Source organism: Myxocyprinus asiaticus, chromosome 5 (genome assembly GCF_019703515.2).
Source record: "Myxocyprinus asiaticus isolate MX2 ecotype Aquarium Trade chromosome 5, UBuf_Myxa_2, whole genome shotgun sequence".
Taxonomy (NCBI): Eukaryota; Metazoa; Chordata; class Actinopteri; order Cypriniformes; family Catostomidae; genus Myxocyprinus; species Myxocyprinus asiaticus.
Window position 1 is genome coordinate 22,068,636 of NC_059348.1, and position 18,976 is coordinate 22,087,611.

Here is an 18,976-nt window from a genome sequence, read left to right on the forward strand (position 1 = left end):
TATCTGCAAAATTCTGTGATTAAGGAACCCAAGGCTGAGCAATACTGTGAATATAGTTACGGCTAAAGGGGTTTAGTTGTTGCAAAGCCTAAATTGAAAACATTTAATTCATTGTGTTTAACTAATTCAAGTTAAACTACAAAGCCCATGAAGATGTGGCAGAGACACCGATACAGACTCCAGGTGAGTGATTCCACACGGCCATATTGCATAAGTCCTTGGGAGAGGCTGTGCTCGACAGACACAGTTTGTAACTGTCAAACGCTACAGCACTGGGCTTCAAGCCAGCAGATGGTGGGAGAAATTAAACTCGTGACACGACCGTTGACTGGAGCCAAGGAAGCAGTTGGAGACCACACCTGTAGAGTAGAGGGGATCTGTGATAGTTGCGCGAGAGCACTTCCCAGGAATGTGTATAAGCAAATGTTGCCCTTCCAGTGAAAGACCAGGTTATTCATTCAAGCAATAGACCCGCACTGTCATTCATGTCAGGATATTCAAACATATTCAAAAGCAAGTTGTAATGGAAATATTGTAATGTGTGGTATGCAATGTGGGCAGTATTTATCCAGTGGCCTTTGCCATTACTTGACTAGCTGGGAAGTTAGGACTGATTTTGCATAACGCTCATTTGCAGTCTGTCTGCTGGTCAAAGACTGTAATACATGGCAAATCCTTGCAGTGTTTTCCAAATTTCTAATTCAATTAGAAGATGTGAGTGATCCTTGTTTGTGCAAAATTGCCATCACAATGCTAGAACAAGTGACTGCAAGGATATTGTTATGTGGTTGCTAAGGTGTTCTGAGAGGTTTTAGTGTGTTGTTACATGGTTTTTAAGGTGTTCCGGGTGGTTGCTATGATACTCTAAGATATTCTGGTCCCTTGATATGACTCAGGTGAAAAATGTAAGTTTGAACGCTTAGAAAAGTAAAAGCACACCACTTATCAGCAAATCGCACAATCATTCATGCCCGTACCACAACGATATGGGATGATTTGCATGACAAAGTTTAATAATCTAGGTTAGGGGTTTGTTCAAATGCCTAAACGTAAAGGCTAATGTATACCTAGTTTTTCCACCTGCCATTACGTGTCGCACACAGTCGAACGCTTAAGCTTTTTAAAGTATAATCGTTTGACTGTGATCCCTTCCGGACACATTGGATGCATGCCCACTTCAACTGCACTGACTGACTGATGATGAAATTTAGAGACATGTGGAAAACCATAATTTTAAGTAATAAAAAAAATAAAAATAAATGTCTAATTTGTTTACTGACACTATGTAGCCTTTACTCTATGAGCAATGTCATTCAACTGTGCCATTGGGTTTTTGCCCCTTGGACAGACAAGAGCTCCAGATGTTAGGAAAGTATCTGTAGAGCTTTTGAAGGGGAGATCTGATGAGGAAACAGTATCCTGAACTTACAGAAATAAAATCCACTGATCCATCATTCAAAAGCATTCCTGTGGGATCAGAGTATGCTGGGAGTCTTTCTTATTTCTCACTACATAATACATGAAAGCGTACATGCAGTCATTATCAACTCAGTCAGATAACCTACAAAAAACAAGAGAAAAACGTATTTTAATCATCTGGAAGGAACTACAAAAGCACCCAGATTAAGGTGCAGAATTAACTTTCGATTGTGATTTGTTGGGCTGCGCGAAACTGTTAAACTGATTTGTATCAGCAACAATCGTATGATACACAAAAAATTAAATGTATCATGATTCAATACATTATGATGAATCACAATATCATAATTGGATCACAACTGAAACTCTACTAAATGCACAAAAGATAGTGAATCTAAGGAATCAGATTAAATCTTTGGCCACATCCACAGCTATACATTTTCAGATGAAAAGTTGAGTTTTACATTAAACCTTACGTTTACTGCTCAGCCTGTTCCAGCCTCCTCCTTGCTCATCCTTTTACCTGTTACAATGTTGTGACAACAAGTCTATAATGGCTAACATTACAGCTGTGCACATTTTGCAATAGTTATTGCATCAACATCTGAATAAACTGTGTTGAATGAGAAATTAACTGAACGACCTTCGAGGTGGTGACTTTTGCTAGTTTAACAATGGAATAAAATCATAAAACTAGTCTTAGCCTACCCACAAATTGTGCAGCTGTGTAATCCTAATCATTTTTGTTAAGAAAAATCAACATATCTGCATGGGTACGGGTCAGTATGGTAAGCAGCCAGTTGACAGTAAGACTGGCGGCTGAAACCCACTCTGAAGGCACTGACGTCCCACTGCGCATAGGACCACCGCCCATGAAACATGGATGAAATGCAGGGCTGTAAACAAACTCATTTTGGGTCGAGGGCCTGATTGGACCAAGCGACATTGCTTGGGGGGCGAAGTTTATATTTATAAATTATATATACTGTATATATATATATATATATACAGTTGTGCTCAAAAGTTTGCATACCCTGGCAGAAATTGTGAAATTTTGATTTTGAAAATATGACTGATCGTGCAAAAAAAAAAACTGTCTTTTATTTAAAGACAGTGATTTTATGAAGCCATTTATTATCACATAGTTGTTTGGCTCCTTTTTAAATCACAATGATAACAGAAATCACCCAAAAGTTTACATACCCTTGAATGTTTGGCCTTGTTACAGACACACAAGGTGACATACACAGGTTTAAATGGCAATTAAAGGTTAATTTCCCACACCTGTGGCTTTTTAAATTGCAATTAGTGTCTGTGTATAAATAGACAATGAGTTTGTTAGCTCTCATGTGGATGCACTGAGCAGGCAAGATACTGAGCCATGGGGAACAGGAAAGAACTGTCAAAAGACCTGCGTAACAAGGTAATGGAACTTTATAAAGATGGAAAAGGATATAAAAAGATATCCAAAGCCTTGAAAATGCCAGTCAGTACTGTTCAATCACTTATTAAGAAGTGGAAAATTTGGGGATCTCTTGATACCAAGCCAAGGTCAGGTAGACCAAGAAAGATTTCAGCCACAACTGCCAGAAGAATTGTTCGGGATACAAAGAAAAACCCACAGGTAACCTCAGGAGAAATACAAGCTGCTCTGGAAAAAGACAGTGTGGTTGTTTCAAGGAGCACAATATGACAATACTTGAACAAAAATGAGCTGCATGGTCGAGTTGCCAGAAAGAAGCCTTTACTGCGCCAATGCCACAAAAAAGCCGGTTACAATATGCCCGACAACACCTTGACACGCCTCACAGCTTCTGGCACACTGTAATTTGGAGTGACGAGACCAAAATAGAGCTTTATGGTCATAACCATAAGTGCTATGTTTGGAGAGGGGTCAACAAGGCCTATAGTGAAAAGAATACCATCCCCGCTGTGAAGCATGGTGGTGGCTCATTGATTTGGGGGTGTGTGAGCTCTAAAGGCATGGGGAATCTTGTGATAATTGATGGCAAGATAAATGCAGCATGTTATCAGAAAATACTGGCAGACAATTTGCATTCTTCTGCACGAAAGTTTCGCATGGGACATTCTTGGACATTCCAGCACGACAATGACCCTAAGCACAAGGCCAAGTTGACCCTCCAGTGGTTACAGCAGAAAAAGGTGAAGGTTCTGGAGTGGCCATCACAGTCTCCTGACCTTAATATCATCAAGTCACTCTGGGGAGATCTCAAACGTGCGGTTCATGCAAGACAACCAAAGACTTTGCATGACCTGGAGGCATTTTGCCAAGACGAATGGGCAGCTATACCACCTGCAAGAATTTGGGGCCTCATAGACAACTATTACAAAAGACTGCACGCTGTCATTGATGCTAAAGGGGACAATACACAGAATTAAGAACTAAGGGTATAAAGACTTTTGAACATGGGTCATTTCATTTTTTCTTTGTTGCCATGTTTTGTTTTATGATTGTGCCATTCTGTTATAACATACAGTTGAATATGTATCTAAGTCCCATCTAATATATATATATATATATATATACACACACACACACACACACACACACAGTACTGTGCAAAAGTTTTAGGCACTTGTGAAAAATGTTCCATAGTGAGGATTTCTTCCAAAATAGTGCCATAATTAGTTTTCATTTTTCAATTAACATCATCCAAAGTCTAGTAAATATAAAAAAAAGCTAAATCAATATTTGGTATGACCAACTTTGCCTTCAAAACAGCACCAATTCTCCTAGGAACACCTGGACACAGTTTTTCTTGGTTGTTGGCAGATAGGATGTTGGAGAATTTGCCACAGTTCTTCTGTATACTTAGGCTGTTTCAATTGCTTCTGTCTCTTCATGTAATCCCAGACTGACTCGATGTTCAGTGGGGGTCTCTGTGGGGCCATGCCATCTGTTGCAGGGCTACATGTTCTTATATTCTATTCGCAACAGGAATGTTTGGGAGTCTAAAATGTATATTACCTATTGACACACTACAGCTAAAGATATAATTAACCATCTTAAGATAAATGTTTTTGTTAAACATCTTATGTGCCTAAGACTTTTGAACAGTACTGTATATATATATATATATATATATATATATATATATATACACTGTATATATACACACACGTATATTCTTTCACTTTTAAATTTTAAAAATTATACATTAGCATTATTAATGATCTTTTTAATTTTTTTATCATATATTATCATATTTGATCAAATTGTACACAAAACATTTCGACATGACTGAGAGCAACTTGCAGAAAATCACATTCATTCAGCCCCTCCAAAGTTCATCCACTGAAGGATTCATCAAACTGATTCAAACAGAGAACTTGTGAGCTGGTAAATCACTGTTTTAAAAGCACCGGCTCATAAGAGTCATTTAGTCATGAAATACTGGCCACCAGCCACAGTGGCTGTGAATGCCCAATTTCTCCAGCCACTTTGATTTTTTTTACCAGCTCCTTTGGATATTCATAAAGGTATAAAACACCACTTCTGAAGCTGTAGTGAATTATGATGACACACGTGACAATTCATTAATGTCGCTGCATGTAATTTACTAAGTTTGTATGGTTATCTATTCAGTCACAAATCTTTGGAATTAAGCAATGTTGCATTCACAATGCGTGTAAATATGAACAGCTCTGTGGAAATCAAGTGAACTAAACTTAGAGCACCTTCTGAGATGGACTGAGATCATTTGCAGCATTGTCGTGGACAACACTGTTCTTGCATAAACAGTGAGCATGCATGCGCATGTTCCATGAGAAGCGCTGCGCTTATGGGTGGCAGAGCACCTCTGAATACACAGCGAATCAGATACACGCATCAACGGCTTTTCTTTCATCTGTTCTTCAAAATATAATCAAGTGTGTTTCTTCAAACATGCGTCTTTGTGTCTGACAGCATTTCTTGTCACATGTAACTCCAAGACTTTTTATAAATCGCCAGCCACAGAAATAACCCACCACTGCGCATAAAATATCTACATTTGGCGGGTTGGTGGGTGCTAATTTTAAACTCTGAACAAAAGGAAAAACACAGAATTTACAAATTTCATTCATCACAAATACACACACACTATTAGTTGAAGTGAATCAAGCAATAATATTTACAAGAAAAAGAGAGAACCGCTCGCTTTTTGGCTGGAGATTTAGCCTCAATAAACCATCTAAAACCGAACATAAACGCCAAGAAACTGAAACCTGCTTAAAATGAATAAGAGTTCAGTGGGACGGAAACAATAGAACAGTTATTACATCTAATATTTATCCTTGGGCCTGTCCATGTTGTCATTATTTCTGTGAGAGAAACTTCACTGTGGGAATGTGTGGCCATGGAACTTGTGTCACCCTCAGACATGTGCAGAGTCTGATCGCTGATACGCGTGACTCTGCAATGTCTCACTGAATGTCCCGCATAATTAAAAGAAATTCCACTGATCATGCAAGCTATAACATAGATACATGCAACACCACAAATTTAAATGTTTATCTGTTCTGCTGTTGCTAATAAAAAATAGTATGAATACATCTTACCCAAGTTACAGGCTAAATCAACGTGAATGTTTTCAAACATTGCTTATTTATTTTTTCCGCAAATCATCCCGTGGGCCGGAGATGACTCTGCGGGCCGTATGTTTGACACCCCTGCTCTATATGGTCAGGGTGCCTACCTAATACCCGGGTTTCCAGGTTGGGAGGAGACATAAACTTTTAAATGGCAAGAAGAGTATGGTTTCTGTACTGAATATGTAGTGAAGGCTTTATAAATTTTTCTACATGCAGCTGCCTTGTTATCATATGGTGTTGGAGACATAAAAATGTGCATGTCTCAGTAACCATTTGATAAATACTGTAAATTTTTACACAGAGAAAATAGCATGTATTTGACCAAAATCCCACTGTCTTTAACAAGCTTACTAATATGTCACGATGTCTAAATAAGAATTCCCCAAAAAATATGCGTCGATAGCACATCCGATAGGCAGCATCACTCCATGATCGGTCAGAGCGGTTTACTACCACACTAAAGCTAGTGAACGGAGTTAAAATAACAGCTTCAGCATTACTGTTCATCACTGCTTGGGAGTCGCAGCAGGCACAGGTAATCACACATGCTCAATCACGCTCTCTCTTTCACACACACACACACAAGCACACACAAACACGTCCATGTTACTTCAATAACTTGTTAGAAAGCTCAAGCAGTCAATGATGGCACCAGTGTGGTGTTTGGCAAGCCGTCGCCTGCTGTCTGTGCTCTCTATACTGTACATATTTGTCTTGTTTGTGTGCATATCTGCACAAAAAGTTACCACAGTGCTTGCTTACGATCGTTGGTTTCTTCTCAATCTACGAACCTATGTTGAAATTTTCTCTGATTCGAATTACGATAGGGTACAAACTTCCTGATCCTCTGTTTCTGACTCTGTTACCATCAGAAATATGTTGCTTTCCGGACTGTGATCATCATAGGAAGAAACGCTTCAGAAGACGGGGAAAGCGCGGTGGTGTGTTGGTACGTGGGAGGAGGTACCTCCGCACCTCGCCGTTTCGAGGTCCGAGTCATGCGGGTTTACGGAGTCTTGGTCCCAGCTGTGGTTACGGCCGGATTTTTTATTCGTGCTTTTCGAGCATGGTCCCGTCTCCGTCCATCCAGAACTGCTAGGATCGGCGCTCTCGTCAAGGAGTTCATCTGCTAGAGTGCGTGTTTGCAGAAGAGGACCAAATCTTTGCAACCTCCGTCCATTGGATTATTCCCCGCTGTCGGAGCCTCAACATAATCTTACACCATTCTACCGTCAATCTTCAGCCCAGGAAACGGACTGCACTGATAATAATAATAATAATTAATAATAATAATAATAATCATGGCGTTATTAAACGTAAGATCGATCTCAAATAAGACATTTATAATTAATGAACTAATCTAATTAGGTCCACTCTCTGAAGTTTGTCCTGAAGATTGTAACTATTTTAATACGGCATGGCCAGTTGGTCGTGGTGGGGGTTTAGCTACTATTTATAGAAATAAATTCAAATGTCGTCCACTTGTTACAGGGCCGTTTTCTAGTTTTGAAGTACAGTTATTTAAGATGGATGGTAGTAACCCAGTTCTTTGCATACTTGTTTATAGACCCCCAAGTACAATTAGGATTTTATAGGGGAATTCTCAGATTTTTATCTTCTATTGTGCCAAATGCTGATAGGCTTCTGATCTTAGGTGATTTTAACATACATGTGTGCTGCCCTTCTAAGCCTATGGTTAAAGAGTTTTTACAAATCACTGATACTTTCAATCTTACACAGTCTGTCCTTGGCCCTACTCATAAACAAGGGCACACGCTTAATTTGATTTTATCATTAGGCCTTTTGGTCAGCGATGTAGATATCAAAGACATTTTCCTGTCTGATCATAAGCCTATCATTTTTAATATAGCTGTTTCTAGCCCTGTATCACACTATGTGTCTGTAGGCTTGCATGTTTGTTCTTTTAACACGTCTACAGTTGGAAAATTTCTAGATGTCTATATTACTTCCCCCATCACTCCCGTCATAGAGTCATTCCATCTTAGTGTAAATCCTGATGAATTAGTGAGTATGTTTAATATGGTGTGTTCAAATATCCTGGATGTTTCTGCCCCTTTTAAAATGAAGCAAACCAAAAGTCGCGTACAACCCTGGCTTAATGATGAAAATCGGGCTATTAGACAGAAATGGAGGAAAGCAGAAAGAAAATGGAAGAGGGACAAATTACAAATCTCTTACGAATGTGTGCGAGATTGTATGATTAATTATCAAAAAGTTGTTAAGACTGCAAAAGCTAAATACTTTTCAGATCTTATTGCAAAAAATGCACATAGTCCAAAAATATTATTTAATACCATAAATAGTGTGTTAAATCCGATGTCTAATCTCTATCCTGATCCCTCCCCAATGGCTTGTGAAAATTTTCTCACGTTTTTTATGGATAAAATTGAAGGAATAAGATCATGTATTTTTCCCTCTCCTTTGGATTTCTCTCAGCCCACACTAGTTTTATCATATTTATCTGAATTTACCCAAGTGTCTCACAGTTTTCTGAAGCCCACCTTTTGTTCACTGGACGTTGTCCATCCTCGCTTTTTACTAGATATGCTTGACATTATATGTCCTAGTTTATTTTCAATAATTAACAGTAGTTTGATAAGTGGAATAGTCCCATCTAATTTTTATCATGCCATTGTGAAGCCACTACTCAAAAAGCCAAATCTTGATCCAACACTCCTAAATAATTATCATCCCATCTCTAAATTATCTTTTTTATCAAAAGTTTTGGAGGAGGTTGTGTTTAACCAGCTTTCTTAATTTTTAAAGGACAATGGTATTTTTGATAAATATCAGTCTGGCTTTAGACCACAGCATAGTACAGAGTCTGCGTTGCTCAAAGTATTAAATGACCTATTGCTTTCTGTCGACTCTGGTAATTGTGCTGTTCTAATTTTGCTCGATCTTAGTGCGGCATTCGACACTCTTGATCATGGCATTCTTCTAAATCATTTAGAACTTACTGGGATCCAGGGTCACTTTTAAATTGGTTTGCTTCGTATTTAAAGGACAGAACCCTTTCTGTGGAGACTGGAAACTATTCATTGTCTCATGCACCAGTTTTGTACGGGGTCCCACAGGGCTCAATTCTGGGTCCGGTTTTGTTTTCTTTATACATGCTCCCTTTGAATACAATTTTTAGGAATTATAATGTATCATACCATTGTTACACAGATGATACTCAGTGTTACGTTCTCTTACATCCAAAGGATGTTTCAAGTCTACAGTGTTTATTTGATTGTCTGAGAGATGTTAAACATTGGATGTCAACCAACTTCCTTTAGTTAAACGAATCAAAGACAGAAGTCTTAATTTATGGCCCCTCTGCTTCTACAGAGATGGTTGCCAGTAAATTAGGGCCTCTATCTGGTAACCTTCATACACATGCTAGAAACTTAGGTGTTAATTTTGATTCTGCTTTGACTTTTGATAAACAGATCAATGCTGTGGTCAGAAGTCGTTTCCATCAACTAAAGAATATAGCTAAAATGAAGTCATTCTTAACATCCAAAGATATGGAGTCTGTAATACATGCTTTTATTTCATCAAGATTAGATTAATGTAATGTATTGTATTTGGGTGCTTCACAGTCTCTACTGTCACGTCTTCAGCTTGTCCAAAATGCTGCCGCTAGACTGTTGACTTGAACAAAGAAGAGGGAACATATTTCACCAGTGCTGGTCTCTCTCCACTGGCTCCAAGTCAAACATCGTATTCAGTTCAAAGCATTATTGTTCGTTTATAAGGGTTTGCATGGTTTGGCTCCTCCATATATATCTGATCTTCTTTAATTTCATCATAATACATCCAGAGACCTCAGATCAACCAATAGTCTATGGTTGACTGTTCCAAGGACAAGTCTCAAACTGAAAGGAGATTGAGCCTTCTCAGTGGCTTCTCCACAGCTCTGGAATAATTTGCCACTTTACATAAAAACTGCATCAACATATGATGATTATAAATCTCTTCTTAAAACTCATTTATTTATTATTGCATATGGTCACAAGTAGGTGCAGTGGTAAAAAAAAAAATGTGTGCATTGTCTGTGATTGTGTTTTGTGTCCAAATTTTAATTATTACATTATTTGTTTAAACTCTGTACAGCACTTTGGCCAACAGCTGTTGTTTTTAAAAGTGCTTTATAAATAAATATGACTGACTGACTGAATACTAGTTCTAAAGTAACATTTTTCAAGCATATGAAATTAGTTCCACACACAAAAGTGTTTTTTGGGACAGTCCTAGGTGTTTCCTTGTTTATTTACTTGTTTGAAAAACTGTTGTATAAAAACAATATCACACTTGCAATGTCCATATATATATCAGCACGACTGTGATTTGGTCACAGGCACGAGGGTGATTATAAACGGACATAACAGCACTATTGCTTGTGTGATATTGCTTTAATAATAAATTATTACTATATACTTGTACTATGGTATTTATATGGTACTTTAATTCACTACAAAAGCAGCCAAACTAAGGTCAGAATTGTATCTTCTGATTGTGATTTAGTGGACTATTTTAAAATGATTAACCTGAACAATGTGAATCACAGGTCTAACAAACTGCTCTGCATTCTGCCTTTGCTTCAGTCCTTGAGTGTCAGCAATGTCAAATCTCTCAAATCTCTCAGCTATGGAGAAATAAGAGTGCAGTGAGACGAAGTCATTATAAATTCACACAGAGGCCCATCTTGGCATCCGTACAATGTGATTACAACAGAGGCATGGCACATTTTTATTCAACAGGCAACAGCTGTGAGCAACTAATGCCCACAACCTTGGTGCAAGTGCAGCCAACGAAGTTGAAATTAAACCTGCTGGTATTCTTTATGGCATCTAGTTTTCATGGACGTGCGAGCCCTTACAATGCATGAGTGGCTCACTGTGGTAAACGACAATGAGTATCCGAACAGATCAGCAATTACAGCAGACTTTCTTTTGTAACTGACATCTGCTTGAACTGGGATCAATTGTGTGATGTTCACATTAATTGTTAGACAATAATTTGAAGTGAGCAATTAGAGAGGGAGAAGCAGTGACTCATAGGCTCCTAAGCTGTGTGTGACCTGCTAAATTCAGGTGGGGAGGAATTCCTGTTACTTAAACAAATTCTAGCACATTAACAAAAGTCTGTAAACCAGGTCATCCAATTTTTTAAGATGTTAACAAAAAACTGGGCTATTTAACTCACTTAAGCACAAAGATGGCTTGTTATTTGATTGATCCTGTCTTTTGCTATGTGGTGAACAATCAGACCAGGTGACATTCCATGACCCAGTTTATGTCAGAGCCCCTCTCTAACTTTCATGGTATAGAAAATATGCTTCATTTTGACTGGATCATGGCAGGACCAACACAAACAAATGTCAAGCACAGCCATCAGATAAGCTGCTCGGACAACTGCCAGACACCCCTCACAAGGCAGAAAAGATCTTCCAACCACTGGAAAAGCCTTCTCATTGGTCAATGAGAGGTTTCTTAGCAACCTCTCAAACCCCCCATCCTAAGGCCAGTGTTGAGAAGGACCATAAAATTCTTCAAGACCTCTCAAAGCAGCATTATCTTACCATGTGGAAAAAGCTGAAACAAAGAAACCAAAGACAAATCTTTACACATCAACTTTTATTCCTAACATGGACACCAACTGCAACACATTCACTCCATGTATGTTCACAGAACTGTTTATGTAAACTGCAGTTGTTCGATTAGCACAATAGTTCACACAAACTGAACTATGGTGGTATAAATTAATGCATGCGTAATATTTAATCTTTCAGTATCATGTTTGGTCTCAGAGAAATGCCAAGAGTATTTTTGAGGTTTGGAAAAGGAACAATGCATAGATGAGACTTTAAAGACACTGTTCTAACTATCTACTTTAAAATATGCAAATGTTCCTCACAGAGAAGGGAGGGTGAGCCACAATGTGTGGGCCCCCTCCGATCTCAGCAGCCAATCAAACCCTGAAACAAGAAGCACCAAACTGAAATCTCCTCCTCATCAGGAAGGTATAAAGCATCCTTACAACAGCCACACCTTTGTTCTGGTCTCACTCTATGAGAGAGAGCCAATAACAGAATAAAAATCAACATCCTGAGTCCCTGTCCAGAGGGTCATTAACAGGATACTCTGCTAAAACACCTTTGTTCTGGTCTTACTCTACAAGAGAGAGGCAATAACAGAATAATAATCAATGTTCTGAGTTTCCGGCTGTTCGGGTTTGGGAGCGATAACAGAATAATAATCAATGTCCCAAGTACCTTTAACCGTTAGAGGGTCGTTAACAGGATACACTTCTAAAACACTTCTCCATTCTGGCCTCACTCCATGAGAGAGATGATCCAACAGATCATCCAACGTTCTTAGTCTCCATCCGAGAGACAGAAGAAGATCGACCAAGTACCAAGTCTCACTACAAGAGACTATTGCAATGCCAAGTTCGGAATCCCTATACCAGGGAGATAACTACAGCGAAAAAATTTAGCTCTGGCGAGCAAACCTTCTCTTCAAGTTTCGTGCATCTGCGTGTTCCAGATACAGAAACTTGAACAGACTTAAGGGCAGTATATCTGCTGGTTCCAGATTGCAAGAACTCTCTCTGTGCTTCCAGGAGATCAGCATTCCTCAGCTCCTTCGTGTCCAAGGCTGTTGAAATGGAATCTAGCTCCTTCCCCAATGTAACATCGCCGTCACCGAACTTATCGATTGATCAAGGAGAACGTAAATATCACTACTAAACCAAGACCTTGGCATTAGTGTATACTATCAGTTTATGATTTTCTAATGTTCTTTAGATTACATAACCTGTATATTAAATGTCTTGCAAATAATCTTTGAGTTATTTGTTTAATAGAAATAAGGTTTTCACCTTATTAATTAACAGAGAATCAGCAACTTATCTTCCATAAGATAATAGTCATACTTTGCCATTGCCACATCCAATTCAACCACTTGCATCTTCCCATCCTATGCACTTTATTTACCTATTCATTTATTTGATCTTTTAGCATATTAGTACCATTTTGTAGTTTTGTAGTTTATATATTTGTAAATAAATTATTACAACTGTGTGTTCCTTGTGTTGATGATACAGAAGGGCTCTAAAGGGTTAGGCCGAATCTCATGAATCCCTCAGATTAATCAGATGACCAGCTCCCTCCTATTGACATATTTCTAATTAATTGAATGGTCCATTTGGATCATTCTTTTACTGTTAAGGTGAAACTCCTTAGCTGGTGCCCTGAGGATGGAGGGAGGTGCTGTCTGATATTAATAAACACACACACATACAGACCTTAAGTGACGTGTGATAAAAAACCACCACATACTTTGGTGTCTTGTGTGAGGCCCAGTTCATTTCAATTGGTGCCAGTGTGTTTCTCACTACACCTGCCACCTTGTTTCTGGATGCAAGCACAATTACACAACATGGTCGCTATAGAGTAGCTGACAGTCCCCCCATTTAAGGATTCTAGAATACATAACACATATATTCCTAACAAAAATATGTTGTGGCTGTATCATGGTACAATGATGGTATCTGAGAGTAATAACATGGTTATTTGAAATACATATACCATGGTATTAAATGATTACAATATTCATGCACTATGCTATGTACTGTGCATGTTATTCTGAGGTACTCCAAGGTACCATGTCAAAAAACATAGTAGTACCATGGTATTTCCTGGTTATTGACCAAAGAGCCCATTTTGCAACACATTTTTGCTCTGTTCAAACAGTGATCAAGATGAATGTGTTATACTTAGGCCTCATATAGTTTCTATGACAGTGTAAAGATGAGGCCTGAGAAACGATAGCATTTACGGCTGAGATCCCCAAGACCCTCTCAATGCGCCACAAAGGACATCCTTTAGTAAGTCATTAGACTACATCATTATCATTCAACTTCTCCTTTGTGCTGGTCTTTGAGCATTGCTGTAGGACAGAAATGATGCATTGCTAGCTATGAACAATGAGCTATAAATGAAGTTCATTCTCTGTCCCGCAGTATCCTGTGGACGTCCAGCTTATCCACTTCACGGTGGAAAAGCAGCTAAAGAAGCCAAGTGTTTGCCTTCTATATGGCTTCTCTCTCTTCCTGTTCCTGTCTGAACAGAGCCAGAGAACTCCTCCTGTCCTCAACATTCATGAAATTATTTCTTCATTAGAGGCTTCTAATTTCAACTAATTTGCCTCTGCTCCTATGCTGGGGTGAACAATAAGATTATAGAGGATTACACTGGGGGCATGTGTGTAATCCCAAACACACAATGGTTGGGTGGGTCAGCCGTTAACTACCAGGAATCTTTGGTCATTGCGTTTCTGACGTCTGAGGTATATTCTAGCATATTCATTTTATTAGGGGCTGAATTTTTGGCATTCCGTCACGCTCAGATAGACCTTGTGCCAATTCCCTATTCAAATCTAGACCTGAAATGACACAGAAGGGACAAGACCTGTTGGCTTTCGTGCATTCCAGGGGCAACTGAACAACAAGTGAGAGGGCTATTTTTAAAACAGGGTTCAATGCCCAAATACATACAGATACTATGAGTTCTACTATTTCCACAACACACTGTATGCATGTTCTTGCAAGTTTCTTTGGTAAGAAAGATAATCAAAAATGCAATGTCAATGTACTACTCCTTTTTTCATTTTTAGATATTGATTTATGGTATTAAATCCATATTTCTTGGTCCCTCCTTCAATGCAAGTCTATGAGATTTTTGTTTTTCAGGTAGTTTTATTGTGTACTTAGCGCAACTGCTTAGAAAAGTAATAGCAAACATCTTCTCAACAAGTTTAAGGTATTATTCATGTCTGTAATGCACAAACAGTGCAGAACAGTGTCATATATTAACTTTTACATAAAGGGACAATACTTGCCCATGGATTTGATTTGCAGGAGCATTTTCTACCTTCATGAGGGCAAATTCTTATATCTATTTATGTCAAATTCATCAATTTAATCCATTAATTAATACAAATGCTCAAGATTGAGATTTTTTTAATCTCTTACCCTAATAATTAAATCACCCTCAACTGATGTTTTAAGCATAATATGTATATCTAGGACTATAATAGAATATTAAGAACTACAGAAGATTTTAAAATGTGCCCCCACATTTTGAATTTTGAGGGGATATTTGTCATTTTTGGTAGCATTTTTGCCCTGAGACCCCCTTAATGAATGTAATGAGTGATCTTTCAAAAAAAAGGCAGACATGTATTAAATAATTTATACTGTAAGTATTGCTTTGTGTTCACTCATATGAAGGACCATTAGAAGCCCAGGGCAGATGGCTGGGTCTTACCTTCCAGCACTGTGAGTTTGGCGCTGGTGTTGATTTCTCCCACACTGTTGGTGGCCGTGCACTCATAGATGGCTTCATCCCTGTGAGTGCGCAGTGGCTGGATGCGGAGAACTGAGCCAGAGCCATCATCGAATTCAATCACCTGAGAGAGAAAGAGACAGACAACACTCACACAGTCAGATATTTTCCTCTCTTCTCATCTTAAAATGTACTGAAAACCCTAAGACAGATCATATATCTTCAAAGAGTAGTGGGTCTTTAATAATTTCCTTCAGAACTTTCAGGTTAATGCTTTATTTTTTTTCCTCCCCTTTCCTCCCCAATTTGGGATGCCCAATTCCCAACGTGCTCTAAGTTCTCATGGTGGCGTAGTGCCTCAATCCAGGTGGCAGAGGATGAATCTCAGTTGCCTCCGCGTTTGAGACCGTCAATCCACGCATCTTATCACGTGGCTTGTAGAGCGCGTTACCGAGGAGACACAGCGTGTGTGGAGGCTTCACGCTATTCTCCACGGCATCCACGCACAACTCATCACACGCCCCACTGAGAGCGAGAACCACATTATAGCGACAACGAGGAGGTTACCCCATGTGACTCTACCCTCCCTAGCAACCGGGCCAATTTGTTTGCTCCTGGCTGGAGTCACTCAGCATGCCCTGGATTCGAACTCGTGACTCCAGGGGTGTTAGTCAGCGTCAAGGCCCCAAGCTTAATGCTTTCTTGAGTTATTTTCCTATAACCGCAATGTCCATCCATGGGATAGAACTTTAGATGGGGTGGGCTTTATTTTGTCATGTGGCCAAGGTCAAAATGGAATCTTTTTGCATTTTCTGCAATCAGATGTTTAAATACTGTACAAATAATCATTGTTCATCACTTTTACCGACTGGGTTGTGCATTTTGCATCATGCTTTGTTATATTTTTGCTCTTTTGTGGCAAAAGCACATTTAGTTAATCAAGTGCTGTGTTGCAGGTTCTTTTTTTTTTTTTTTTTTTTTGTATTCTGCTCTTACAATTTTTGGTTTTGTCACACAGTTTAATGAACAATGTCCCATGAATTATTCCACAAGACTGCACTTAGAATCTTTCGTTCCTCTGCCCAAATTCTCACTCAATTCTCTTTCCTGGTCTTCTCACCAAATCCTGAATAACATGCTTTACTGTAGGAATGTTTCTTCAATACAGACAATTTCAGTCCTACTGTGGTATGCCTTAGGCAGCAAGGTGTGCATAGGGCTGTAAAACAGGACACTTAGTAATATGGAATTGATAAATTCAGTGTATATAACCTACTGTGCACTCCGCCCAGGTGGAAATCTGTGTGCATTTGTGTTACGAGTACACATGCTCCACCTTAATGGTCTGTAAACTCTTTACTGTATAGCCAGGTGCTGGCTAAAGCTACAGATAATAAGCTAAAGCTATAGGTAATAAGCTGAGGGAGACTATGAGTACACCAGATGTGGCAGAGACCTGGGGGAGGCCAGCGTAAATGCTCAGTTTTTGAAGATGAATAGCTGAGCTTTTCCTCTTGAAGCTACATTCTCCCTAGCTGGAAAATAATGAGGCAGCCACCCAAGTCCCTTTAAGGCAAGTCAGTTTACTCAGTTGCCAGCTTGGCATTCTCCCTGGGCAGCTATTTTCTAGTGATGCAAGTACAGCTCCTATCAACCTGAACAGGGCAAGACTGAAATCTCCAAACAAATGTCCAATCTGCAATAAAATCTGACAAAAAATGTCTCATAAATTTTGATTCTTTAGCTTAAAAAAAAAACTGTATTTTTCAGGTTGGTGCAGTTAATTATGCATGCACATTTTAGAGTAAAAAAAAATTTAAATAAAAGAGACGATGCAGACTCTTTAAACAAAAAGTCAGGAATAACAAAACTGTTCATTCAAATATGTTGTTATTCAAATATGACTTCTACAAAAAACTTGCTGTAAATAGAATATTTTTGCACAACGGGAGTATACCTCAATGGAATGCTGTAATTTATCCATTTCATGATTAGTAAATTGTGGCAGCACAAATTATGATCTTGACTACTTATTAGATTAATTATGAAGCCCTAATTGAAAAATAGCACAGACCGACATAAAATCGCATACATCGTGTGAACAGCCCCATATACAATACTATCTATATCCTGTAATTATTATAATAATAAAAAAGTGTCATTCAGTATATTTGTCTTGAATTCTAGGAAAAAATTATCTAAACATCCTTAAAACAAGATACATTTACTTGAGGAGCAAATGCCATAAGATATTAAGGGCTCTATTTTTGTAAGTGCACAAAGCACAGAGCTACGACCATGCGCAACATCTTATTCAATTCTAAGTGCAATTTTTGTTCCAGTGCAAAGTGTTTGCACTATTGTGGGTGTATGTGTGCAAGCTGTGGATGTACTGTGTGTAATGAAGTGGCACAAAGCGCAATTTGCTATTTTCCTGAGAAATAGGTCCTTACACTAAGACGTTTCAATACCACATCTTAAATCAGCGCAAAGTTTAAATAAAGTTGCTGCATTTGTAGTTTGGAGATTCCATCAGCAGGTGATAATAAAGTTCCTGTCTAAATTCTGAAAGTACAGGACATCAAATAATGTCCCTTACAATCACAAATTTTCAGGGGTATTCACTTGAAATTTGGATTAAACTTTCTAGGGGTCATGGCTTATGGTTTATTTTTATTTTTATTGTTATGTTTATATATATTATTATTATTGTATATTTACAATTGTATTTATGATTTAATTTGTAGCCTACTAGTAATTTTCCACCTGTTGTTGAGATTGTGTAAGTCACTGCAAAAGGAGCAGGAAGGAGACACTAAAATGTTTGGAATTGGTATGAATTTTGTACCACTTCGTTATTTTGATTATATTTTAGTCAGAAGAATCAAATTTTCCAAGCATATAAAAGGAGAGTGTCGCTGACATATAAATATGCCTGGCATTCATCAAGGACGCAGTTAATGTGCATTTTTTGTTCTTCTAATTCATTGCTTACAGTCCATTTACACTACCAACTTGAATGAATATGCTGTCTTTGTTTATATTGCTGGTGCTTGATAGGATATGGACTATTTAATAGAATGCATGTGGTGGAAATCCCAGAGAAGAACCTCAGAATTCAATTGCACTTAATCCAGCCCTTTTGCGCACTGCACAGGTGATTTCACCAAACCTACTTGTGCCCAGACATAACGCATGCTTGCATGAAAATATCAAAACTTCATGGCCATTCCCACTGACTTTGCGCTTATGACTTATGGCATAGTGCTGCACTTAGCACTAGCATTTTTAAAATAGGGCCTTAGTCTTGTTTTCAAATAAGTCTAACCACATTTTGAGAGATTTTACGCTTGAAAAAAGACAAAAAAAATTTGAACTCTGAATTAAGTTTATTTTCTTACTCCATAGGCAAATATATATATATATATATATATATAAATAATTATTTATTTATTTCTAAGCATAAACCACACTAAATTTTGTCACATTCCTCTGAAAACAACACTTAATATTTTGTCACTTTGCTTCATAAGTAAATGTATCTTATTTTAAGGATGTTTTGATGTTTGTACTGAAAAACAAGCTAAAAATACTGAGTAAGAAAAT

The 18,976-nt window shown here is 38.2% G+C and overlaps 1 protein-coding gene across 9 annotated transcripts in view; it reads right to left on the minus strand.

The window, feature by feature from the left end:
- LOC127441395 (receptor-type tyrosine-protein phosphatase F-like) overlaps nucleotides 1-18,976 on the minus strand; it is a 318,186-nt gene that overhangs the window by 132,423 nt on the left and 166,787 nt on the right. For all 9 annotated transcript variants that reach the window (XM_051698771.1, XM_051698769.1, XM_051698767.1 and 6 more), the window contains exon 4: nucleotides 15,353-15,494. In XM_051698771.1, coding sequence (XP_051554731.1) covers nucleotides 15,353-15,494 — 142 coding nt within the window. The remainder of the gene's footprint in view (nucleotides 1-15,352; nucleotides 15,495-18,976) is intronic.